Source organism: Trematomus bernacchii, unplaced genomic scaffold (genome assembly GCF_902827165.1).
Source record: "Trematomus bernacchii unplaced genomic scaffold, fTreBer1.1, whole genome shotgun sequence".
Taxonomy (NCBI): domain Eukaryota; kingdom Metazoa; phylum Chordata; class Actinopteri; order Perciformes; family Nototheniidae; genus Trematomus; species Trematomus bernacchii.
In genome coordinates, this window is record NW_022987720.1 from 7,177,119 (window position 1) to 7,202,261 (window position 25,143).

At 41.9% G+C, this 25,143-nt stretch overlaps 1 protein-coding gene across 1 annotated transcript; it reads right to left on the reverse strand.

Annotated features, from left to right (window-relative positions):
• Positions 1 to 819: 819 nt before the first annotated feature.
• casc3 (casc3 exon junction complex subunit) lies at positions 820 to 19,954 on the reverse strand. The gene is given in 13 exon segments (XM_034142848.1): positions 820 to 951; positions 953 to 1,024; positions 2,001 to 2,173; positions 2,254 to 2,352; positions 3,157 to 3,330; positions 13,645 to 13,939; positions 13,941 to 14,505; positions 14,925 to 15,098; positions 16,234 to 16,382; positions 16,737 to 17,036; positions 18,077 to 18,132; positions 18,734 to 18,758; positions 19,750 to 19,954. Coding segments are annotated over 13 exon segments (2,340 nt in total). The 5' UTR covers positions 19,936 to 19,954; the 3' UTR covers positions 820 to 879.
• Positions 19,955 to 25,143: the final 5,189 nt, after the last annotated feature.

Genomic DNA, 25,143 nt, shown 5'->3' on the forward strand with positions numbered 1-25,143 from the left:
CAAATCCACCCAAATGACCCCAGAAGTGGTTTTGCTAAATCTCTCTAAAAAGGTCAAATGTTACTTGTTTTGCATCAATCTTGATACAGGGTACTTATATGTTATAGTTTGGATTCCTAAAGCTTTTAGTCTACTATCCCATCATTCAAGGGTGATTTTCACTATAATTAATGTTTTTCTTTGGACGGACACTATAATTTAATTTTTTTTTACCATGTTCAATCTGAATTGATTGTTAAAATAAAAAAAAATGCTATATTGATTCAGATTTTTCTACATCCAACCCAGAGGTTTATCATTGCTTTGAGAAAAAAGATTATTAATTTACCCCTTTTAGAAGTGAAGTTATAGTCATTTGTTCTGGGAATATCATTTTCGAGCCTGAGACCTGGAAAACAGGCTTGGGGCTTAACGGGTTCAAGTGAAAAAAATGTAATCAATAGCCTGATATTCTAGTGGTCAATTCACGAGAAAAACCTTGAATATTCTCCCATATTTTAAAAGCAACAAATGTACAAAAAGAAACACAACTTAATTGAACAATTTAAGTAAAAATGTACATCACAGTCGCTAACTAAACTAAAGGCGGCATATTTTCAGCGTGATGACCTTAAATAGCCTCATTCAGATTAATTACTGATTCTATTTTGTAGAACAAACAAAAAGCTTGTGTTCACCTCAACACTTATTTCAGACATTTTAACAAAAACATGTTAAAAAAAACTTCAAGGCTACGGAACTGGAAGTGCTTAGAGGCCAACTCAAATCATTTTAAAGTAATGGCGTATATAAAAACTTAAAGGAAATGACTCACCTGTAGTGTTCCGATGGGAGTGAGGCTGAGACTGGTTGGCGAGGGGGGGAAGTGAGGGAGTGGTGTCACTCAGAGGCGAAGCGTAACTCCGGAGGGGGGGGCTTGATGGTGACGGGCTGCGAGGTGCGGCGGGGGGGGCGAGGGCTTGGGCATGGCATGCTGCTGCATGGTGTCATAGTACGTCACGCCGCCGTACACCTGGGCCTGACCCTGAGGGACACCACACTTTATTATCACCAGCCAACAGAACCAAACATTTACACAACTATATACTGAAATGAGACGTGCCAAAAAAACATCACCGGAAAATGTATTTTTTAAGAATTTGATTATTCAAGTGAAACTTACTTCTCGGTTTGAAAAAAACACAATTACATTTATTTTCTCTAAAAGCATCTGGATAATGCTACTGTTAGACAATAAGTGACAAACCAAGTGATGTCAAATATTTTTGTTATACAAATACTACTTTTACATATTATGTTGGTTATCTTTTTTATTTAGCAAATGGCTAGTTTGAGAGATATAAAAATCAGCAAGCCAAAGCTGCTTCTTTATGTAACAGGCAGCAACAACTTGAACCATACAAGTACAACTGCTGCCATTTCTAGGTTTTTCTAAAAGTAGTTTTTTTATAAGAAAGACACATTATTGTTGGTTTGTATCTTATGATCAAATATTTTCACATCAGATGTATAGTATAGTATCACCTTTATTATTGGACACGTGCAAATGAATAAACCCATTGAATGAGGTAACATTTGTGTTAGTTTTATAGTTTAGTATATATTTAAATCAGTAGAATAAATTAACAGAATGAAATGAGGTGGGAAGTTATTAGATTGGAACAAAACCAATAAAAAAAACGTTTACCCTATTTGTGTAAAAAAAAAGAAAATATTTTCCACAAAAGGTTATTATTTAAACACACAGATACGTCATGAAAAGTTTTCATGATTATCTTCCTTAATATCTGGATATTTATAAACTCGACTCTGTGTTGTCCCTAATCTTATTGTTGTAATTTGTATTTTTACTTGGATTCTTTTTTCTAATTATCCTTGTATGAACTCTTACCTGCCCTCTCCTGATTTCTACTCTTATTGATGCTCTGACACGTGAATATCTTTGATTAATAAAGCTTTATTTATCTTATAATGATGAGGTTTAAATGATCATTTCCTACCTGTTGAGTCGGGTACATGGTGGGGTACGGGAAGGTCATGACCCCCGGCGGTGGGTAAAACGGCGGAGGCAGCAGCTGCTGAGGTTGCCCTGGCGGCGGCGGCAGAGAAACTGGTGGGCCTCCATAGAGGGCGGGGTTAGCAATCGGGCCGCCTGATTGGTGGGGATGGAGACCTGAGAAGATGGAGGAGGAGATGAGTGACCGGAAGCTACAAGTTCTTTATCTTTAAAACTGCAGAGGGCAACAGACTGACCGGGGTGGGGCATGTGCATCTCAGGCTGGACCAGCATGCTCTGCGGCGGGATGGGGGCGGGGCCATCCCCGTGGGCATATATTTGTCCCTGGTACGACACTGAGAGACAGGCGGAGAGAGGTTATTAACAATAAATCAAACAGTTACTCAAGTACTGTACTCCTTTTTTTCCTATTTCTACTTTCAAACCACACTAGCTTATAAAACACCATACACTCAAAAAGAATGTTACCACAGTATTGAATATGTTTACATGCACAAGGCTTACATTTTACAAGGGAAATTGAATTAAATATTACACTTTAAAATAATTTAAATAAATCCCTGCATACTCAAACAATTTACAAAAACTATTATATAGTTTGATATCCAAAAAAACTGTTGATATCTACGTTTTTGATAATTTTTTAAAACAAGAAAAACAGGGAAAACTGGCTTTCTTGTTTTGCACATTAACTTCCAGCTGGAGTTAGTGATTGCAGAAATAGTTTATTTGCAAAAAATAAAAGTTACAAAACTTAAATGTTCCTGTTCTTGTGAGGCTAAGGAAGAGCCAAAATAGTGTACACATTTGAACAAGCCAGTTTTCATTCATAATCATATCTATTGGTCCTCTGTGTAGGTACTCATAAATATCGACAGAAACGTGTCTTTTCCCGAGTGAACTACACTCACTGGTCAGCAGGACGTTTCGGCTGGATTCAAAGTGTAAAGAAATCTTGAATCAAACCAGTGCTGCACTCTTATTAATAAATCTCTATATAAACAAATGAATAAACAACAGACATTTGTTTATGCTTGATCTTTGATGCTCTCTGCTGGTGAGCAGGAGGAAGTGCGTCATTGACTGAATAATTGATGCTTTGAAGGGTCGAGTTATTTTCCACCACGTTAACGTCTTACTGGGTTCATAGTAGTGTCCCTCCATCACGCCCAGGTGCATGGGCGGCGCCGGCTCCGGCACGGTCCTCTGACGTTGGGACGAGTATCGCTTGGCCCTGTTTGAGCCAACACCGATCTCCTCGATGTTGGAGAACTGAGGCGGGCTGCCCGGGATGTGCATGGTGTTGGGGAGGCCTGTGAACAGGAAACAGTATTCTAGTTCATATATTAAAGGTCCCATGTCATGCTTTTCCGGTTATTACCCATCCCCTTGTGTGTTATGAAGGTTTTTATGCATGTAAACGGTCTGCAGAGTAAAAAACCCTCAAAGTACACCCTGTAGCGAGTAAAACTCTAACACAGAAAATACCTCCCCAAAACGCCTCGTTGGAGATTTCTCATTTTCCATTGTTTACTTCCTGGGTATCGCTACGTAGGGATACCCAGTAGCCACGCCCAGAGCTATGGCCGCACCCTCTGCCAGCCTTTCACGAAACAAAGCTTCCCAAACCTTTCAGCGATTCATGCCGGATATGTACAGCGTAGGGCACTGAAGAACGATGCTGTTCCTACTTTGTTTGGACCAGCGGGAGATTCGGGTACACAACCTGTAAGTATTCATTGTTGTTTGTGTATTTATGATGTTTAAAACAAACAAGGTATATCTACCACAACTGTTTGAATGGGTAAACGTTTTTCGGGCTGCTAAGCCATTGACACAGTGCTAACTGGGCTAACTAAGTTGCTAGCGTTTCCATATATCAACTCCAATGTTAGCAGATGGCCTTACATGTATCTCATAGCTGGAGAATGTCTGCATTCACACACAAAATACTCATAGACAGTATACTCCGGGTGATTTACCGTACGGTCAGTACATTATAGTTGGCGTTCCTAGCGTGTATGCTACCGAGCTACGGTTCATAGCGTGTATGCTACATAGCTAAACAACAAGGCTACCTAGAGCTAGACATGCTAGGGAAAACATTGTTTTCATGCCAGCTACAATGACTGACCGAACGTAGCAGACTACCCGTATAAGATTGCAATTGTAAACATGTTCTTGCTAGCCTAGGCTAGCTGTTCTTCATAGTAGGTTGGCATATTACACTGAACAACTAGCAAACGTAGGTTAGCATATTATCTGGCAAGCTAACTGTGTTGATTAGATAGATTAGATAGATACACACTCCTACCACAACTACTACTAACAAATCTAAAACAACTAAGTTTCTCTAATATTTTGTGATTTGCATTTGATTTTGTCCAGCCAGATCAGGAAACTCCTGGCGTATCTGGCGGACAACACACACACGGGATGACCACTCTGATGCATCGTCCTAAAAAGCCCAGGCACCAGTTTACAAAGCTGCGATAGGCAAGATGCCGAAAACGCCTATAAGGGGAGGAATGGATGATATACAGTGTATATATATGTATATTTACACATGTTCATTTTGTACATTTCTAAAAATAAAGTTTGATGGAAATACTTAGTATCCTTTCTTCCCTGAATTATTTGCTCCTATAACATATCATTCATATATAGCTAGGGATGCTCCGATCGCCAATTTTGGGGCCGATCGCCAATCGCCGGAATCAGTATCGGCCGATACCGATCGCCGATCCGATCGAGTGGGCGGGGCCTAAATGGAAGATTTAAACATCACTTTAAATCTTCCATTTAAAGCGATGTTTAAAACTCAGTTAATGGGGCTCATTCACTGGCGCTTCCACAAACAACCAACATAATTATTACATTCAAATGATGTACATTATTCAAGTTTACATTCACTTTGGATAATAACACGGGAGAAATGAGCTGAAGCGCTCTCTTTTCCTCTCTCTCTCCTGACAGCCCGTCAGTATCTCATGCAGCTCACTGATCCAGTAATGAGTGACCCGACAGTGAAGAATAAATATATTTATAACTAGTTTAGCTTGTTCCAGAGGTAGATCAAATAGCTAAGTGTGTTAGGTCTAACTCTTGTGTGTTTCGGGGTGGAGCTGCAGGATTTCTGCTTCACACACGTTGCATATCGCAATTTTACTGTCTTTTTCGGACACCTTAAAATAATGCCAGACCGGTGAAGCCATTTTGGCGAGCTTGTTTTGCCGCGCACAGAGAAAAGTGTCATGTATTTTACGTCATGCGATCGGCTCTCGCGATCGGCATGTTTAGAGAGCACCGATCGATCGGTAGAGAGTTAGTATCGGCCGATCTCGATCGGTGACCGATCGATCGGAGCATCCCTATATATATATATATATATATATATATATATATATATATATATATATATATATATATATATATATATATATATAGCAAACCATGATTTGATTTTTCATCAAACAGTAGTAGTTTATTACATGTAAAAATAACTTACTCTTCTATAACAACAGTTGTAGGTACAGTTCGGTTAGTTAGCGTATAAAATATACGGCTGTACCGACGCCATTATAAGACTGATGTTCCGCTGAGAGCGAGCCGAAAAAAGCACTGTTAGACATGGGCCGAGCCTCTCTGGTGGTTGACTAATCAGAACAGAGTGGCCGAGCTGACCAATCGGAGCACACTAGGCTCACAGGGAGGGGGGGCAAGAGCTCCAACGAGCCGTTTAGGACAGAGAGTGAATCCCGGTGAATACACATACTTTACAGAGATGCTGTATGCGAAACCAATGTGAGTTTGGAAAATTGCACAGTATAAATCTATTTTAGTATACCTCAACAATGGAATTATGATCAGTGGAAATGGCCATGACATGGGACCTTTAAAGGTGGGGTAGGTAAGTTTGAGAAACCGGCTCGAGATACACTTTTTGTTATATTCCATGGAATGCTCTTAACATCCCGATAGCAATGAATATCTTAAGTGCTTTGACAAAAAATCCATAAAAAAAATGTCATCTGTGGAAGCCGTAGTGCTGTAAAAAGCACGACCAATCATTTTAGCCGGCCCGGCTAAAATAACTGGATGGCCTACCTGCCTGTCAGCTTTCCATCTGTGCACAAACTTATCTTGTGCCCTCATTGGTCATGTGCGCATTCGTGTGTGTTGGAGGAGGGGCTCTGTAAGGAAGTGGCAGATTTTGTCCGGATGTGTATTTTCAAATTCTAGCGCACTCGAGCTGGTTTCTCCAAAATTACATACCCCACCTTTAAGTCTTCATTTTTTCTGGGTCTCTATTGAAACATTTGTGAAAGCTGGATATTGGTGTGGTGATGAAACAGCAATGGATCATGGCAGTTTTAGTCAGTTTCTCATGGTTAAGATTTCTTCAGTGTCCCCTCTCATCTGATAAAGTGCTAGTTGAGTTTCTTCCTGCACGCTGTTCGGCTGCCGCTAACATTTTCTCATTGTTTCTCCGATAGATCAATATCCAAGCACCAAAATATATCATCAGTTTAATGTATGGAGTAAAAAGATCTAAAACATGGTTCCTCCAAGCCCAGTGTTTCCCCCAGGATGGAGTCATAGCAGCGGTGCTAAGGTACACGGGCCCAGCATAATGTGAGCGCAGAGCGCGTGGAATTTTTTAGTGTGTGCACGTGCGAAGTGCGCCCCGCCAATTTGTTTCTATGTGTCTGCCAGCACAAGAAAGGCTCTTGAGGCCTAGTACCAGGGCCGGTTCTAGCCAATTTGCTGCCCTAGGCGAGATTTTAGGTGAGATTTTATATATAAAGAATAAATGAAAAATCTCTACAAAAGACAAAGACACTACAAAAACAGAAACTTATTGACATAGGTAATATACGTCAAAATGGCTTCAAATGTATTCAGTATTGTATGAACATGGTTTAATTGGGGGGTGGACGTCACGCAGGGGGGTCCAGGGGTATGCCCCCCCGGGAAGATTGTTTTGAACATTTTAAAGTAAAATGCTTCAATCTGGTGCACTTTGAGCTCACAATTACTAGAGACCTGATCTAGGGGGTACAACTCTAAAACACCCATATGAAAAAGATCGGTTTACATTTTAATAATCAAATAAGTATGTGAACTAGGGCTGTGCAATTAATCGTATTTTAATCGCAATTACGATTTTGGCCTGCCACAATTACGAAAACAACATAATCGAATAAAACAATTATTTTGCTTTGCTAGGTTGTGACTGCACTGCAACATATTTGATCTAATTCATTTTAGTCTAATTTATTTGTATTTATCATATTTACATATGTTTAGTAGCTTGTTGAAGTGCGCTCCAAAATATTTATTGATCTTGTTCATTGGTATTTATTATTTTGATATTATTTATTTAAATGTTAATACAAATGTATCATTTTTTTTATTGGTTTTTCAGTTGAATTATACGTTCAGGGTAATCAACAGTTAAAAAGACACTGTTCAGATTATTATTTGTATTTGTTTTAAAGTTCAATAAATGGATGTTTTCAAAGTCAATGAATAATCGTATTTAATAATCGTGATATCAATTATTGACCAAAATAATCGTGATTATGATTTTTGCCATAATCGCACAGCCCTAATGTGAACATAACCAATAACCTACCATAGCCAATAACAAATAAATGTAACTTTTTTTGTTGTTCATTTATATCTTATTTGACCAGTTAACATTTATTTATGCATCTCTCCAACTTTAAAGATATTTTTGGTTTACTGTCCTATAGTATACATTGGAATGATTTCAAACCGGTTTTTATTTATCCTAATAATTATAAAGGTGTGCCTTGGAAATATGTGTTTACATCATTTGTAAACACATATTTGTTTGAGACCCACTGAGATAACTTAAGACTAAAATGAACTATCTAAACCCTCAGAGTCCTTTACCTCACTGAGCCTCTCAGTCTGACAGGAGAGCTCTCCTCCACCCTGGTTGTAGAAACATCTACTTCTTATATCCGTTAGCGCAGCTAGCACCAGATTATAATAACAGCGCCGGTACCGGTGCGCCCTCTCCCACGCTCGCACTTTGGCTGTGAGCTGCGGGCGCCTGATAAGCCAACATCCCCCACTTTCATCACTTACAGTGCCCATCGTAGAGGGCAAATATTATTATTATTAATATTAAATATTATTTATTGGTGATGCGCCGGTGAAGATGGCCGCATCGTCTTTGTGCTCCTCTCCAACTTTGCCCATTTTCGTATTTTGTACATATTTCTTTTACTTTTGCCGTTTTACTTTTAACATGGTTCGCAACATGCTAGCCGACCGCACCTACTCTGCCATACAATATAGCAGAGAGGAACTTTTCCAATTGCGAAACTTCGTGGACAATATTAACCCTCCGACAGACAATGGAGATTCACCATGGCTACCTGTTGCTGTTCTACCTGAGAGACGCAAGAAGAAGACAAAGCGAGGATGCCGGGCCGGGTTGCTGGTCAGACTGAGAAAACGTGAGAATCGGCCCCCTCTTCCGAGTATTCTTCTGGCTAATGTTCAATCCATTGAAAATAAGCTAGATGAACTCAGAAGCCGGATTGCTTTTCAACGGGACATTAAGAACTGTAACGTGTTAATTCTCACTGAGACTTGGCTCAACCCCGCTATCCCGGACTCCGCTATTGTCCCTGACGGATTCTCTATTTTTCGTCAGGACCGGACTGCAAACTCGGGGAAAAGTAAGGGAGGCGGTGTGTGTGTAATGACTAACAACAACTGGTGCTCAGATGTGAAGATTATTTCATCGGACTGTTCCGCACAGCTAGAGCACCTCATGATCTCATGTCGGGCCTTCCATCTGCCGAGGGAATTCACATCTGTTGTGATAACAGCAGTGTATATCCCGCCGCAGCCACTCGCCGACAACAACACGGCACTCGATCAGCTGTTTGGGTTTATTGATAAAACCGAGACTTCACGGCCAGATGCGGCGTTCGTTGTGGCCGGAGATTTCAACACCGCCAACATGAAGAAGGTTTTGCCAAAATATTACCAACACATCAACTTCCCGACGCGCGGGGGAAACATACTGGACCATGTTTATTCCCCTTTCCGGAATGGATATAAGGCTCTCCCTCGCCCTCCCTTCGGCAAATCAGACCATATCTCACTACTGTTGTTGCCTGCTTACAAGCAGAAACTTAAAAGGGACAGACCGATAACAAGGACAGTACAACGATGGAGCGAGGAGTCAGATTCAGCACTGCAGGATTGCTTTGCATCTACGGATTGGAGTGTGTTTGAGGACAATAACATCAACACACACACGGACACTGTCATCTGCTACATTGGGAAATGCATCGATGACGTGGTACCGAAGGTTTCTGTACGGACATTCCCAAATCAAAAGCCCTGGGTAAACGGTGAGGTGCGCGGCAAACTGAAAGCGCGCACTCTCGCGCACACAGCGGGAGATTTGGAGGAGTACAGGAAGTCTAGGTATGATCTCCGGAGAGCAATAAAAAATGCAAAGAGACAGTACAAAGAGAAGGTGGAATCTGACTTCAAAGGCTGTAACACTAGGAATATGTGGGCGGGACTAAGGACAATGACTGACTACAAAGGAGCAGCGGGGGGTGCTGCGGGAGTGTCTGCGTGCGCATCTCTCCCAGATGAGCTAAACAGTTTTTTTTGCACGCTTTGAGAGCAGCCAGGCTGTGGAGGTACAGAGGGACCAGGAGCTACACTGCCCTTTTGTTTTAAATAGGGCAGATGTGTGTAAATCCTTTAAAAGGGTTAACCCACACAAGGCTCCTGGACCTGATGGCATCCCTGGCCGTGTTCTCAGGGTGTGTGCAGTTCAGCTGGCAGAGGTGTTCACAGACATCTTCAACAGTTCCCTGCTGCAGTCTGTAGTCCCCACATGTCTTAAACACTCCACCATCAATCCTGTCCCCAAAAAGACAATCATCACCTGCCCCAACGACTACCGCCCAGTAGCACTCACCTCCATCATAATGAAGTGCTTTGAGCGGTTAGTCAAATTATTCATCACCTCCTCCCTCCCTGAATCTCTGGACCCCCTGCAGTTTGCCTACAGAGCAAACAGGTCCACAGACGACGCCATAGCCCTCACCCTCCACACTGCCCTCTCACACCTGGACCCGAAGAACAGGAACACATATGTGAGAATGCTGTTCATTGACTACAGTTCAGCATTCAACACCATTGTGCCCTCCAAGCTGGCCATCAAGCTCAGAGACCTCGGGCTCAACAGCGCCCTCTGCGACTGGATCCTGAACTTCCTGACGGGCAGACCCCAGGCAGTGCGGGTGGGAAATATCACATCCTCCACCCTGATTCTTAACACCGGTGCCCCTCAAGGCTGCGTGCTCAGCCCTCTCCTCTACTCCCTGTTCACCCACGACTGCGTGGCCACACACAGCTCCAACACCATCGTGAAGTTTGCTGATGACACGACCGTCATCGGCCAGATCACAGACGATGACGAGACGGCATACAGAGAGGAGGTCGAAAACCTGACATCTTGGTGCCAGGAGAACAACCTCCATCTCAACATCAGCAAAACAAAGGAGCTGATTGTGGACTACAGGAAGCAGCAGGGAGAGGGACACGCCCCCATCGCCATCAATGGGACTACGGTGGAGAGAGTCAAAAGCTTCAGGTTCCTTGGGGTCCACATCACTGAGGACCTGACATGGTCTCTTCACACCACCACCATCACCAAGAAAGCTCGACAGCGGCTCTTCTTCCTCCGCAGGTTGAGGAGGTTCAAAATGGATTCCAGGATACTCTGCAACTTCTACAGGTGCACGATAGAGAGTATCCTCACTGGCAGCATGACGGCCTGGTACGGCAGCTGCACCGACCTCGATCGTAAGGCTTTACAGAGGGTGGTGAAAACTGCACAGCACATCACCAGGACGGAGCTGCCATCCATGGAGGACCTTTACTCCCAGCGGCTCAGGAAGAAATCACTACGGATTATCAAAGACCCCCATCACCCCAGCCACAAACTGTTCTTTCTGTTGCCGTCTGGCAGACGTTACCGCAGCATCCGGGCAAGGACAAGAAGATTCGGAGACAGTTTCTTCCCGCGGGCAGTGCGACTGTTAAAAAATTGAACTGTTGAAACAACTTCAAACATTCAACTGCTACTCAGTAGTATGTATCTAATACCTAATATATATATATATATCATTCCAATAACTTGTATATAGACTCATACTGCACTATTCCACATCATAACTTTATTTCATTTTTATAACTATTATTATTTTTGTATTGCTCTTGCTCTTATTGTTATTATGTTATGTTATTATGTTGCATTGTTGGAGAAGCCTGTGACATAAGATTTTCAACTGCATAATTACTCTGTAGCTATGTCAGATTGACAATAAAGAACCTTGAACCTTGAAATGAAAAGTGTAACCGGGGTGAAAAAGGGTGTTACATTTACTTAATTATGAATGTTGTTACATCAAGGCCAAAAATTAGGATGAGCGCCAACGGTCAAAAATGTTTTTTCCCCTCCCAGAGCTACCAACGCAGCGCCCCCCAGATCTGGCGCCCTAGACGACCGCCTATGCCAAAAATCGGCCCTGCCAGTACATACAGTGGCAATGTCTCAAGATTTAGCAAAAATACACCTTTATTGAACATACAGTAAGAAAAATACTACAAATCCACATAAACAATCAAAAATGAAAAAGGGTCGCCACTTATTATTTTAATTAATAAAAACCTGGCTGGCGCCCCCTAGCGGCACGCATATTTCAGCAGCGGCGCTGCGCCACCGCTATTTGTATATAGGGGAAACACTGAAGCCCCTCAAAGTTTTTGTATACATACTTGAATTTATTTATTTTGTGCAAGAGGAGAAATTGAAGTTCTTTTGGATTTTAACTTAACATAGTAGGCTATGTCGTCCGCTGTCTGCATGTGCGTCTCACAGTTTTAAGCGCCACCTGCTTCAAGAAAGAATGTTGGTGATTAACCTCGAGTTCTGAATTTGAAGGAATTATGCTTCAAAAAGTCCTTGAATCTTATGTTCTAGAAGGGGAATGGTTAAAAAGTGGCATAAAACAGGATAAAAAAGGCTATCACTACGAACTGGCCTAAGATCGATGCACTAGATTACAGACAATGGCTGAAGGTTATTGGTGATATCTGATCATTGAGAAACTCAAAGCTGGAGAAAATGGTTAAGGTACATGACAAATAAAGGAGGAATTAACACAATGTACCGTTTGATTATAATGAAGACCATCCCCATTCAGGCAATGTTATCTTTAAACAGAAATGTTTGTCTGTAAGTATTCCCTTTAAAAAAAAATCAATTAATAAAAAGTCAATTTATGACAGCTTCTGGCAGACGAGACTGACCCTGCTCAAAGAGGAAACGATGCCAGTGTTTCCCCTACCATTGTCTTGGCGGGGCTCTGCGCCCTGCCAACGGAGCCCTGCGCCCAGCCTGAAATTCAAGGTGTTTTTTTTTATTTAAAAAATATATATATATAGCACCAAATTGCAACTGAAGTAATCTATCTACGTTCACTTTTCACATTGAACATGTGCTCTTTTATTAAATAAACTAAACGCCTATGTTATTTATCCAATGTATGTGCATGTTTCAGTGTCCACTGCTTTGCGTATTCACATTCTCCCTCCGCTCTGTTTCTGAAGGGCGGGGCTCCGCTCACCCCCCCCCACACACACGAATGCACACACTCACAATCAGAGACAAGAGCGGAGGAAAGGAGAACAACAAAGTGTAAAAAAGTCAAACAAATCTGCATTATTGCCCCGAGCTCTGCCGTCTGCCCGTTTGTGTCCCCCCCCCCCCAGTTTCAAATTCGTTTATTATTATTTTTTAACCTCAAGCCGTTATCGCCACGGAGAAGGACAACCTGCCCAGGTGGACGCGTGCGAACGCGACAAAGAACGTAGCGTGCGCATTCTAAAAATAGCTCACAGATGGTGAGCAGGTACCGCGGTTTTGAACTACAGTATTGAATTTGACAGAAAACAACAATGAAACGCCAGCAGAAGAATAGTCTAATGAGTTGGGTGAAAAAAAAGACAGGAGATGCGAGTTGGTTTATTCAGTAAATTAGCTCAGGATAATTGGATGTTCTGTCTACACCTGTTGATGTGAGGCTAATGCAGGATTTGCTAGCTTGATGCTACCGGCATTTAGCGGCAGTGACTCAACAAATTGCCTCTTAAAATGTATCGTCAGCAATGTATGACAAGCAGACTGCTTGTTTAATGTTAGACTCACACCAATAGCTCAATATGATCATAACACGATTGCTTTCATATCAGAGATCAGATGAGGTGGAGCTGCCTCCAGCAATAGAGGATGAGGCAGAGAGAAGCAGCAGCAGCACAGTATGCGTGTCTGCTGGAGTCAGGTGATTTAAATGTATCAATGAAAGGAAGAAGTGTAGGCTACATGATAAGAAGGGAATACAGTTTGAATAAAACTTTTTTGGCAGTACCTTGCTAAGGCAGTAAACCTAGGGGAAACACTGGATGCCATACCAGGTGACCAGATGAAACACACATTTCCCTGAGACCTTAATAATAAAACATTAAGGGGATAATCAAAGCACACCACTCACCCATCATTTCGGAGCGGAAGTACGGCGTTGGGTTGGGGCTCCAGCTCTGTCCTACCAGACTGAGCCGAGCCAATTCATGTTCCTGCTCCCCTAGCCCGCCACCTCCTCCCGCCTGACTCGGCCCGTTGCCTTCCCCCGACCAGGTCTTCCCCCCCACGTCTCCGAGGGAGGAGGAGTTCCCTACGGCTGCAGAATCCTCCACAGACGGCTGTTTACTGCCCAGGTCGGAGGGCCGAGAGCGAGTCCTGCGGGCCGCCAAATAAGATTTACGTTCCACCGGCCGCTCTGCGGGGGGGGGAGGCTTCCCGATTGGTCTGTGCCGACTGTTGGGGGGGGTCGGAGGAAGAGGAAGACATGTCGCCACTCCCTCGTTGTTCCTGCTGCTGTCGTCTCGGAGACGCAGACGGGTAACCACCCTGCTGTGACGTCGTTACAACCCCGGGGTCAGCTTCCTTAGAGCCTCCTTGGCTGAATGTAATGTCCTCAACCAGCACAGAGGGCGCCCTCCCACCACCACGTCCACCCCTGCTGACCACTCCCCTGTCTCCTGTAGGCTCGCACTGAGCTTTAGGGCCCGGTCGTTCTCTGGGGTGCATCTGAGGTGCGTTTAATTCATTATTCCTGTACTGGGACTGAGGCGGATGTTGCATTTGATTCTGCTGGGGGTGGGATGGTCTGCTGCGGGGGGGAGGCTGTCTGGAGGCGTTGCTGCTCCGCTGATTGGAAGTGAGGGGAAGATTGGAAGGGGATGTGGAGGAGGGTGGAGCTCCTCCTCGGCCTCCTCCTCCGCTGTGCCAGGATCGGACGGGTCGCTCTCCTCCGTCCCCCCAGCGCTTGTCTCTGCCTGGAGACAAACTCTGTCTGCAGGGAAACATTAGAGAGAATCCACAGTAGATTTTAGAAAAAGGAAACGGATACAAAGTATTTGGTTGAGGTCGAATAGTCTATTTTACTGAGGAAGGTTATTATCTGAGGAAAGTTACCCAGAAGTAACTTAGGGCAGGTCGGGGATTTCTTTGACTATTCAACCACAACTATTTTCTCTTTCTTTAAAGAAAGGAATGATTAATTTGTTTTATTTTACATTGATTATCTGTTAATGCACACTGTTGATCATTTTGGACATTATCATAATAACAGGATAAAGAGACAGTTATTTGTGGAGGGAACCAGGGAGATGTTACCTTCAGGGTCAGACTGCACAAATACATCATCCCTGCAGCACTTTACTAAGGATCACTGAAATACATTCTAAATGATGGATTATTATTATCGCTCACCTCGGCCTGCGCTGCCGGTACGGCCGCTCTCCGGAGCCGCCGCCGTTCCTGATGTCGTAGCCGTAGATGGCGATGAGCTCCTCGCGGCTTTTAGGCGCCTGCTCCTCCTCCCTAAACCTGTCATGGTCCCAGCGACCCTCGTCCTTCCACAACTTCCTGTTCCGACCTTTAGGCCTGTGAGGGCAGACAGGGAGCCGTGTTAAATGGCAATGTTTCATTTTAATATATTAATATATATATATATATATATATATATATATTATTACACAATAAGGGGAATGTCAACACGGACACCTGTCAACCCGCACTCAGCTGTTCCTCAGCGCAGCTTCCCCTCCCTCCCGCTGAAATGATGAATGAAAAGCGTATAGTAATCATAGATAACACGGCAGGGTCCGTGACAGTTTGTTTTCATTTGATTTCAAATAAACAAAGTTTGGGTTTTTAGAATATTAAACTTGTTTCGCCAAATTCAGATGATAAATACAACTTTGAAGCTTGTAACGGCATAATTACAAGCGGTAACTTAACGTCACAGCAGGCATAACAACAGCCGGTGTTTCTTGTGAGTGTTTCCCCGGGAAACAAACACAATACACACAAACGCGTCACAGATTATATTGCAGTATTTGGCTGCCAAACGAAATCATGTATGCAGCTCTCTACGTAACTAGTGGACAGTATCAGTACTACAAGTTAAAATAATAATTCATTATTAAAACAAAATTAAAATACATAAAATGTCATTGACGTGTTTTTAAAAAAAAACACGTCAATGACATTTTATGTATTTTAAAATACAGTTTTTTTTTTTTTTTTTAAACAAGACCAAAAACTGTTTTGTTATTAAAACGTTGACATACTTAAGAATACCCATAGCATTCAGTATACATAACTTTTTTGTGTGGTTTTTTTATTTATAAAAAAACAATACAGCGTAATTATAAAATTCTGACAAAGGAATATCTTGTAGTACGGAAGAGGATTAGGGCCACATTATTTATTTATTTTGTTCTGAGAAAAAAGACAGAATTCAGACTTTTCTCAGAATTCTGACTTTCTTTCTCAGAACCCTTTTTTTGCTTCAAATCCTCAAAAAGAAAAATCATGTGGCCCTAATCCTCTTCCGTATTGTAGTTATGATCAGTAGTGAAGTTTGTAAAAAGATTTAGTGGAAAATAATATTAATATATAAAATGTATGACGGTTATTTTGACATCAGAGCAACTTATCAAAAAGAAAAAGAAAAAAATATTAATAATGCCGACAAAGACCAAAATAATAATAATAATAAATCCCAATAACTCACCTCTCCTCCTCTTGAGCGTGTCCCCTGACGTCGTGTTCGAAGAACAGGCCCTTCCTCGGGATGTAGGCTGGGTTTTTCCGGTCCTCGTCGTCGTCCAGCTTCTGTCCAGGTATCCCTCCCGCCTTCGTCTCTGGGTCGTCCGTAGACTCCTGCGGGGGGGGGGGGGGGGGGGGGGGGGGGGGAGTTTCAGTCAGAACAGAAAACACGACGGCAGAAACAGCTCAACGACAGATTTCAGACTACTGTTTTGACCAATCGGTTTACAGTCCACATATTCATTTATTAATACAATAAGCAGCATTTTATTCCAGTCTAATGTACATCCTGCTTTTTTTTTATTCTATTTTACATGTATATACTTTACTCATTCCTGCATTATTTTTGCACCATTGTGCCAATTGCACTATTTTACTTTCTCGTTATGTTAGGTATACTGCTGTTGCATTTGTAGAGGAAATTATTTCCATAATAATAAATAGTTCCAGAGGTGCAGGGAGTCTCACCTGCCCGTCCCCGCTCTGTCTCTCTCCGGTCAGGTCGCCCTTCTCCTCGGCTTTGCTCTCTTCTTTACTCTGTCCTCCTTCCTCTCCCTCTGCCTCTTTCTCTTCATTCTTATCCTCCTCCTCCTCTTCTACCTCCTCTTCTACCTCCTCCTCCTCCACCCCGTCCTGCACCTCCTCCACATCCACGACTTCCTCTACTGTTGCCGGGCCTTCGGCTGTGGTGGACGGTTTGGGCTCGGTTGGTGCTGCTGGAGCTTCTTCATCGCTGAACTGCTCTGCCTCCTCTTCCTCCTCCACTCCCTGAGGGAACACAGGAACGTGTAGTTTAACATTATTAATTATAGTATTTATGTTGGATCAAATAGGACCACATCCATGCATATCACTTTGCAGAAAGAAGTCTTATAAGTTTACTAAAGCTAGCTGTGGCTAAACAGAATATTTTGTAACCATTAGTGTTAATTTCGTTGACTAAAACTATGACGAAATATGTTCGTCAACGACCTTTTTTTCCATGACTAAAACGAGACGATGACGAGACGCCAGTAAACAATAACTGTAACAAAATCAACATGCAATATCGTTGACGAAAAGTGACGAGACGAAAATGTAGTTTACTAAATAAAAACTATGCCAAAATCTCTCTTTACTTTCGTTGACGAAAAATGAGGAGACGAAATATAATCAAAGATAACGTTACATCTCTGATAGTCCGTTTTTCTCCCAGCAGTTCCATTTCCGGTGCTGCGGCTGGGCAGCAGCTGTGTGTCTGTGCTGCGCGCGGTACATTTGAATTACACCGGGCAGCGGCACACTGAACTGTCAGGAAGACTTGGGTCTAACTAACCTTATTTAACAGAAAACAAAATGGCAACAACAGGGCTTGGGAGCAGTGGTCGCGTTAACCGAATACCCCCCCCAAGGTCAAGTAGTTTGTTATAGCCTATAGTTATCTTTTTACTTCTGTTGATTACATGTATACTTCATATAAATCAGTGGCGTTAATATATGGAGATTATTCTGCCAAACAAAACGTGTAAGTGTCATAAAGTGTCATGTTTGCCACTGAAATTATTTTCTGCAACATTCCAAAATCCAATAAAATAATTCCATTTTGTTTTTATGGAGGGAGCCCTTGTGATGCTAACTTCCGGTCGGCCTACAAAAAAACGTCAGCCCTGCACCACTGTTTTAACAGCAACACTGCTTTTCGTGTTTATGTTTCCTGATTTTCTTCAACGCTTCATACTGGAATTATAGGCTATACGTTTGACTTTACACTACTGAAGTTCCATAATGAATGCCAGTTAAATCAGTTGCATACCGCTGCAGTGTTTTACCTCTGAATGGGAGCCGTTTTCCTCCGGATCAGCACTGTCATAGTCTGAGAGGACAGCTGCACAAAACACACGGAAAGAGAACATTAGATCATTTTTTTCATGTAATTCAATTCTGGCTCAAACATGTTTCAAAAGCTGGGTATGAGCCCCAGTTGGCTATAATCCTATACAAAAAAAACTGTAATTACTGTCTTTTGATTCCCTTTGTGTTCTTGGTTTAAGGGATATGGCCAAAACTTTTATCACGGTATGTCCTTTTGACTATATATTACAATACAGTAATTGTTATGTAAATTCCTTAATAAATGGTTTCAAATCTTCATTCCGTAGTTCACATCACACATTTGCCGCACAAGACATGACATGAGTTAAAAACAGAAGACTAAAACCAGTAAAACCACACCAATAATGTAACGCTTTATGGTTCTTGAAAAAAATAGTTTCAGGTTTTACAGGATGTTATGTTAACCGGGAAAAACATAAAGAGCCTGATTTAAGTCTGTGCAATGTTAATAAACATAAAAATCACAAAAAGAAAAAACACTTATTGTGGAAATTTAACTGCATAGCCAAATCTCCCATTTCTAGCGTGAGCTGGTTCAATTGTACAAGGCTTAAGGATAGGTTTGAGATGTTGTGAACTAATAAATGTCTTACCTTCACCTACACCATCTTCACTCTCCTGCAAAACACAAAAACTAAAATCAGCATTGTATTGTTTAGTCTCAAAAACGACAACAACCCTGTGAGAAACTCTATGAATCATAACATAGTGAGGGTGACCAACAACATTTCCTGAACAGTGAATTTGAATTGTTACCATCAAAGATACAGGGTTCAACGATTAAATAAAGTTAGACTAAAGCACTCCTTTGAGTACAACACAATCTTGAAATGAAACCAGAGTCAAATCCCAGGTCAGATGTACGTTAAAAATGTTGTCTTCAGTGATTGTAATGTCTGTTTCCTTGTTTCGTGTCTTAATATTTGTATTTGTTTGATGTTGCAAAGGAAGCTGCTGTGATGCAAGAAAACATTAAGACTTGATCTGACAATAAAGTATTACTATCGTATTATATCCTCTACCCCCGGGTCATTGGAAGTGAATTCTCCCGCTGGACGTGGCACGGCGGAAGCATTAGCGGGGCCTAGCCGGGTGCTAACCGAAAAAAATGCTTACCAACACCAGGGTGGAAACTGTCTTATTAGCAAAACCAACCGGAGCTTCTTATATTGAGGTCAAAATTAACACAAACTCGAGCAAGGCAAAGTATCAAGGGAAAGCCGGGGTTATGGCTGAAAGTACCCTCTGTAAATGCGTTTTAACGCCTCACAGCGGAGGACAACATTACAGTAAAGTTGGGCTAACTACCTCAACTGTTGATGCTAAAACTGCTTATTTATCGCACTTAATTAAAGTAAATATAGCCTATACACAAACTCTCTGATAACGGTCTAACAGCTAACGTGTGGGCTCCTTCCAGCTAACGCAGTCTACTGAAGGAGCCCTAAGACGTTTATGTAAGGTGTAAATTGGTTTTAAGCAATTCATTTATCGCAGCATTTTCAAATCACCCAGCCGAACTCAGCGCTCGCCCCCCGGGGAAAAGTTGTTTAAGGCAGCAGTAAATGTCACAGTCAGCTTGGGAAGCTAACGCGGGTTAGCTACTCACACACTCCGACTCCACTACGGGTTTCGGCTCTGGTCGGGTTGCCGTCACCTCCGGCGGTTCGGGTTCTCTCACACGGCTCTTGGTGGTCGGGGAGCCGGACTTCTTGCTGTCCGAACCCGAACCGGACTCGTCGTCGTCCTCGCTGTCCTGGGACGCGCGCCTCCTCCTTCGCCGCCGGTCCGCCATCTTAGATCTCGAATGGTTGGAACCGGAACAAGGCAAGGGATTGTGGGTAGGCTTCTTCTTCTTCTTCTCTTTTTAATGGCGGATCGCAAACAGCTTTTGGTTTCATACCGCCACCTACTGTACACGAGTGTGTATCATCATGTCATCCCTCTAATAAACCAGCATATCGAAAACATAAAACTAAGAAACCATAAAATAAATAAAACAAAACAAAAACAAAAAACAAATCATCCATGATCTATTCTAACCTACTGTTAGATTATTTTCCCTATCCCAGTTTCCCTCAAAAAGGTGAACAGTGCCTTTCTGGTAGCTCTTACTCCTTCTCCTTCTGTTCCCAGAATACCAGCTACATTCCACTCCCTCTCTGCCTCTAAAACTTTATCCCTTAATTTTCCTCTTTCTACTCTATAGGTGACACAATGTAATAAAATATGTTCCACATTTTCCCTAACTCCACAGTTCCCACATTTGTCACTGTCACTTTTCCCCATGATATACAGCGTACCATTCAATGCAGTGTGATTTAGTCTGAGCCTAGCTATCATTATTTCCTCCCTTCTATTTCTTTCTTTATAAATATTAATTGTAATTGTCTTTTGCACTTGATGATACTCTTTGCCTTTCTGGTCTTTCTCCCACCTTTTCTGCCAGATCTCCATCCCTTTCTTCTTAATTACTGCTTTTCCTTCTCCTTTTCCAAGTTTAACTGGTAATGTGATTTCCTTTTGTAGTGCACTTTTTGCTAATCTATCAGCACACTCGTTCCCTTTCACCCCCTCATGAGCAGGCACCCAGCAGAACTGCAGATCTATGCCGCTTCTGTGAAGTCGTAACAGGCTGTGATTGATTTCTATGAGTATGTCTTCTCTGGCAGTTGTTGTTGACTGTATGCTTTGTAAACTGGATAATGAATCTGTGCATATCACCACCCTATCTGGTCTGACCTCTTCCACCCACTGTAATACTATTACTACTGCCAGCATTTCTGCTGTGTACACTGAAAGTTGGTCTGACGCTCTTTTTGATATCGATATTTTAAATTCTGGGATATACCAATTCCGACACACTCTTCCTTGTTCTTAGAACCATCTGTGTATATTTTGAGGTAATTGTGATAATTACTCCTGAGGTACAAACTTGTTTTGAATCCTACTTCATTTATTTGCCACTCTCTTTTCTTTTCTACAATACTCACATCTATATTTACTATTGGAAAAAGCCATGGGGGTACACTACTGAATGGATTTGATGGTGAAAACTCTAACTCATGCATGCCGTATGTCCTTATTTTTCCTTTTACTTGTCCATCCAAACCCACGCCCCTGAAACTTTGAATTTGTGTCTTCTTCTTCTTCTTCTTCTTCTTCTTCTTCTTCTTCTTCTTCTTCTTCTTCTTCTTCTTCTTCTTCTTCTTCTTCTTCTTCTTCTTCTTCTTCTTCTTCTTCTTCTTCTTCTTCTTCTTCTTTTTCTTCTTCTTCTTCTTCTTCTTCTTCTTCTTTTTTTTTTTCTTCTTCTTCTTCTTCTTCTATCTTCTTCTTCTTCTTTTCTTCTTCTTCTTCTTCTTTCTTTTCTTCTTCTCTTCTTTTTCTTCTTCTTCGGTGTTTATTGGTGGTTGGCAAACAACTTGTAGGTGCATACCACACAACTGGACTGGAGTGTGAACAAGAGACTATGCAGAAAACAATAAACAAAATAAATAAAATAAAATAAAGAACCAAAACTCTAGATTATTTTTAAATTGATCAATTTCTCTTAGAAACGTAATAATCTCACAATACATATTGCCTGATGTTTTCCCTAACAGCCCTGATAGCGACAAGTCATGGAATTTTGCTTTCTTCAGTGTCTGGAAAAGCACATTTCTCTAGGCCTACTATATTTCCTGCAAAGCAGTAAAACATGCTCAACAGTTTCTGGCTGGCTACAGTGTATACACTTTCCGGTTGGATGCGTTCCTATTATAGGCTACTTAATGTATGATTGAGCCCTGTATGACCTATTCTCATCCGAGAAATGACATTTTCCTCCCTTCTTTTAAACCCCACCTTCCTTCCATCCCCCGCATACCTTTGAATTTTATAAAGATGTCTTCCTGTATCACTAAGGTCCCAATGGTCTTGCCATGTTGTTTGTGCATATTTATGTATGAATGTTTTAACCTCCGCTTTGCTAAGTGGAACTTCTATGTCTATGTTCATAATTCTGAGTGTTTGTTTGGCCAGAATATCCACCTGTTCATTACCCTCCACACCAGACCTGGGCATCGTACGGCCCCCGGGCCACATACGGCCCTTTGGTTGACTCTAACCGGCCCGTGTAAGGCTAATTGGAAATTACAAAATAAACATATTTTCTAACTTTACCTCATGCATGGACTAAAGCTGCATTGCTTTTATTTTGAAGTTGTTTTTTATTCACGTGCATAATGACGCAATACGTATATCAAGACGTGCACATTATTGGATCCTTGTCACAAGACGACTTTAGCCCTCAAAAAAATGTCCGCTAAAAAAAGAAAGGTAGATGCTGAATGCAGGGTTTTCAACAAAAATTGGACTGCTAAGTATTTATTTACTGAAGTCGGAGGTAAAACCGTTGTGTTTAGTTTGCGGGGAGCAGATCGCCGTGTTTAAGGAGTACAATGTGAGTCGACATTACGAGACGAAACACGCGGAGAAATATAAAAACTTGACTGACGCTGAAAGGGCGCGGACATCGGAAGCTTTGCTAGCTAAGCTGCAAAAGCAGCAAGGCTTTTTTACCAAGCTTCACACATCCAGTGATGCAGCAACCATGACCAGCTTTGTGATATCCCACAAAATTGCTAAAAACAGTAAGCCGTTCTCGGAGGGGGAGTTTGTCAAAGAGTGCTTGGTGGACTCTGCAGCACTAATATGCCCTGAAAAAAAAAGCCGCATTTGAGCAAGTCCCGCTGTCCAGGCGAACCGTGACTAGAAGGATCGAGGACATTGCGGGGAATCTGGAGCTTCAGCTGCAACGTGAAGTGGCAAGTTACGACTTTTTCTCCTTGGCTTTGGACGAGAGCTGTGATGTCCGCGACACAGCCCAGTTACTCGTATTCGTCCGCGGGATAACACCGGACTTCAAGATTACGGAGGAGCTGGCAGCAATGCGGTCGATGAAAGGGACGACGACAGGGAGCGATCTGTTCACGGAGGTAAACGAGTGCATGGACACGCATACATATGTGAACAAACATTTTCAATTATGAAGTTTACGAAATCCAGGTATAGATCCTCTCTCACTGATGATCATCTGTCAGCTGTGCTTCGCATCTCCACCTCAGACATTCAACCTGACTTTGATGCACTCGTTAAAGCCCAGCAGAGACTAGATTTCTCTCACTGAACAAGAAAAGAGAACTTAAAAACACCAAATGAGGTGGTTAGACTACAAATGTTGTCATGTAAAGGCACCAACTAGCAGTGAACTGGGACACTTTCTTTGGAAGCCTTTTTCTCAAAATCACAGTTCAGTGATGTTTAGTGACAGTTCAATATGATGTATCTTGCTTAATATTTGGAGTACAAAGACAATATTGTGATGTCTTTAGAATGCTAAGAACCTCTTTCCAACAGTAAATGAAACTCAAAATGTGTTTGAGTGAATGTGACTGAAAATGTTCACTAATATGAGTCACAAATGGTGAAAAACGTTCATTTTGTTTACCATTGTTTTGGGAAATTTGATTTAATAAATGACATTTTTTTGTAAGGCAACCTCACTTTTTCATTGCTTAACTATAACATATACTCTTACCAGCTTGTCAAAACAATGCTATTTACTGCTTTTTATAAAGAAATACAATTAATATTATGCAGAATTGAGTTCAGCCTTTTGGCCCGGCCCTCCACAATATTTTCAGTTTCTCATGTGGCCCCATGGAAAAAATAATTGCCCACCCCTGCTCCACACCAACATGAGCAGGAACCCAGATGAAACGAGTTGCTATGCCTTTGATTTGCATTTTATATAAAATTAGAAATATTTCATTTATTATGTCCATTCTAAATGAAGATCTGCCTGATCGTATACTCGATAATGCTGAAAAGCTGTCAGATGTCAGAATTACACTATTATGTATTTCTTTCTCCTCTATCCATTTCATTGACAACACCAATGCCAACAACTCTGTGGTGTATACTGACACATGGTCTGTTACCCTTTTCTTTATATGTGTATTACTCACTGGGATATAAACTGCTGCCCCTGCACGCCCTGTCTCTGGATCTTTGGAGCCATCTGTAAATATGATTGTTGAGTCTGAGTGATATCTTGCAAAATAATTCTGGACTATGCGCCATACTGGTAGTATTTCTTTCTTTTCCTTCAACTCTTTTTGTATATTGAGGTCTACCTTTGGCAATGGGAATAACCAGGGTGGAATGGACGAGATTGGAACTGTGGGGTAATACTGTATTTTATTCAAACCTATACTTGCTGCTTTAACATCGCCAATCCATCCAAAACTTGTTAAATGTGACTCATTGTGATCCCAGCAGTCTTTCAAAATACTTTTCGCAGGATGACTATCACAATGCCCCTGAAGGTTTACCCAGTATGCCAACATTAACTTAACTCTTCTTATCCTTAAAGGCATTTCTCCCATTTCCACCTGTATTGCTGATACTGGAGATGTTTTAAAAGCTCCACTACAAATTCTCAGGGCCTGAGCTTGTAGGACATCCAGTTTTTTAAGGTTTGATTCTGCTGCTGCCATGAACGCTATACACCCATAATCTACTACAGGTCTCATGAGTGCCCAATATATATTCAGAAGTGATGATCTACTCGCTCCCCACTCCTGTCCCGCCAAACACCGAAGTACATTGTTGACCTTTTTACATTTATTTTGAACTTTTCCTATATGATTGCTCCATGTTAGCTTTCCGTCAAACCAAACACCAATAAATCTTATTGTATTAACCTGTTCAAGAGGTTGCTCATACCATTTTACAAATGACCTGCGTCTTAGCTACTGACAGTTTGAATCCCCCTTTATTTGTCCATTTCTCCACTTCAACTATTGCAGCTTGTATTTTCTTTCCAACATGTGCTACTTGCGGCCTTTTGCCCACAAAGCCCCATCATCTGCATACAAAGATTTTCCCACACTTGGATGAACTTGATTAAAAATGTCATGTATCATTATATTGAACAGCAACGGACTACATACACTACCTT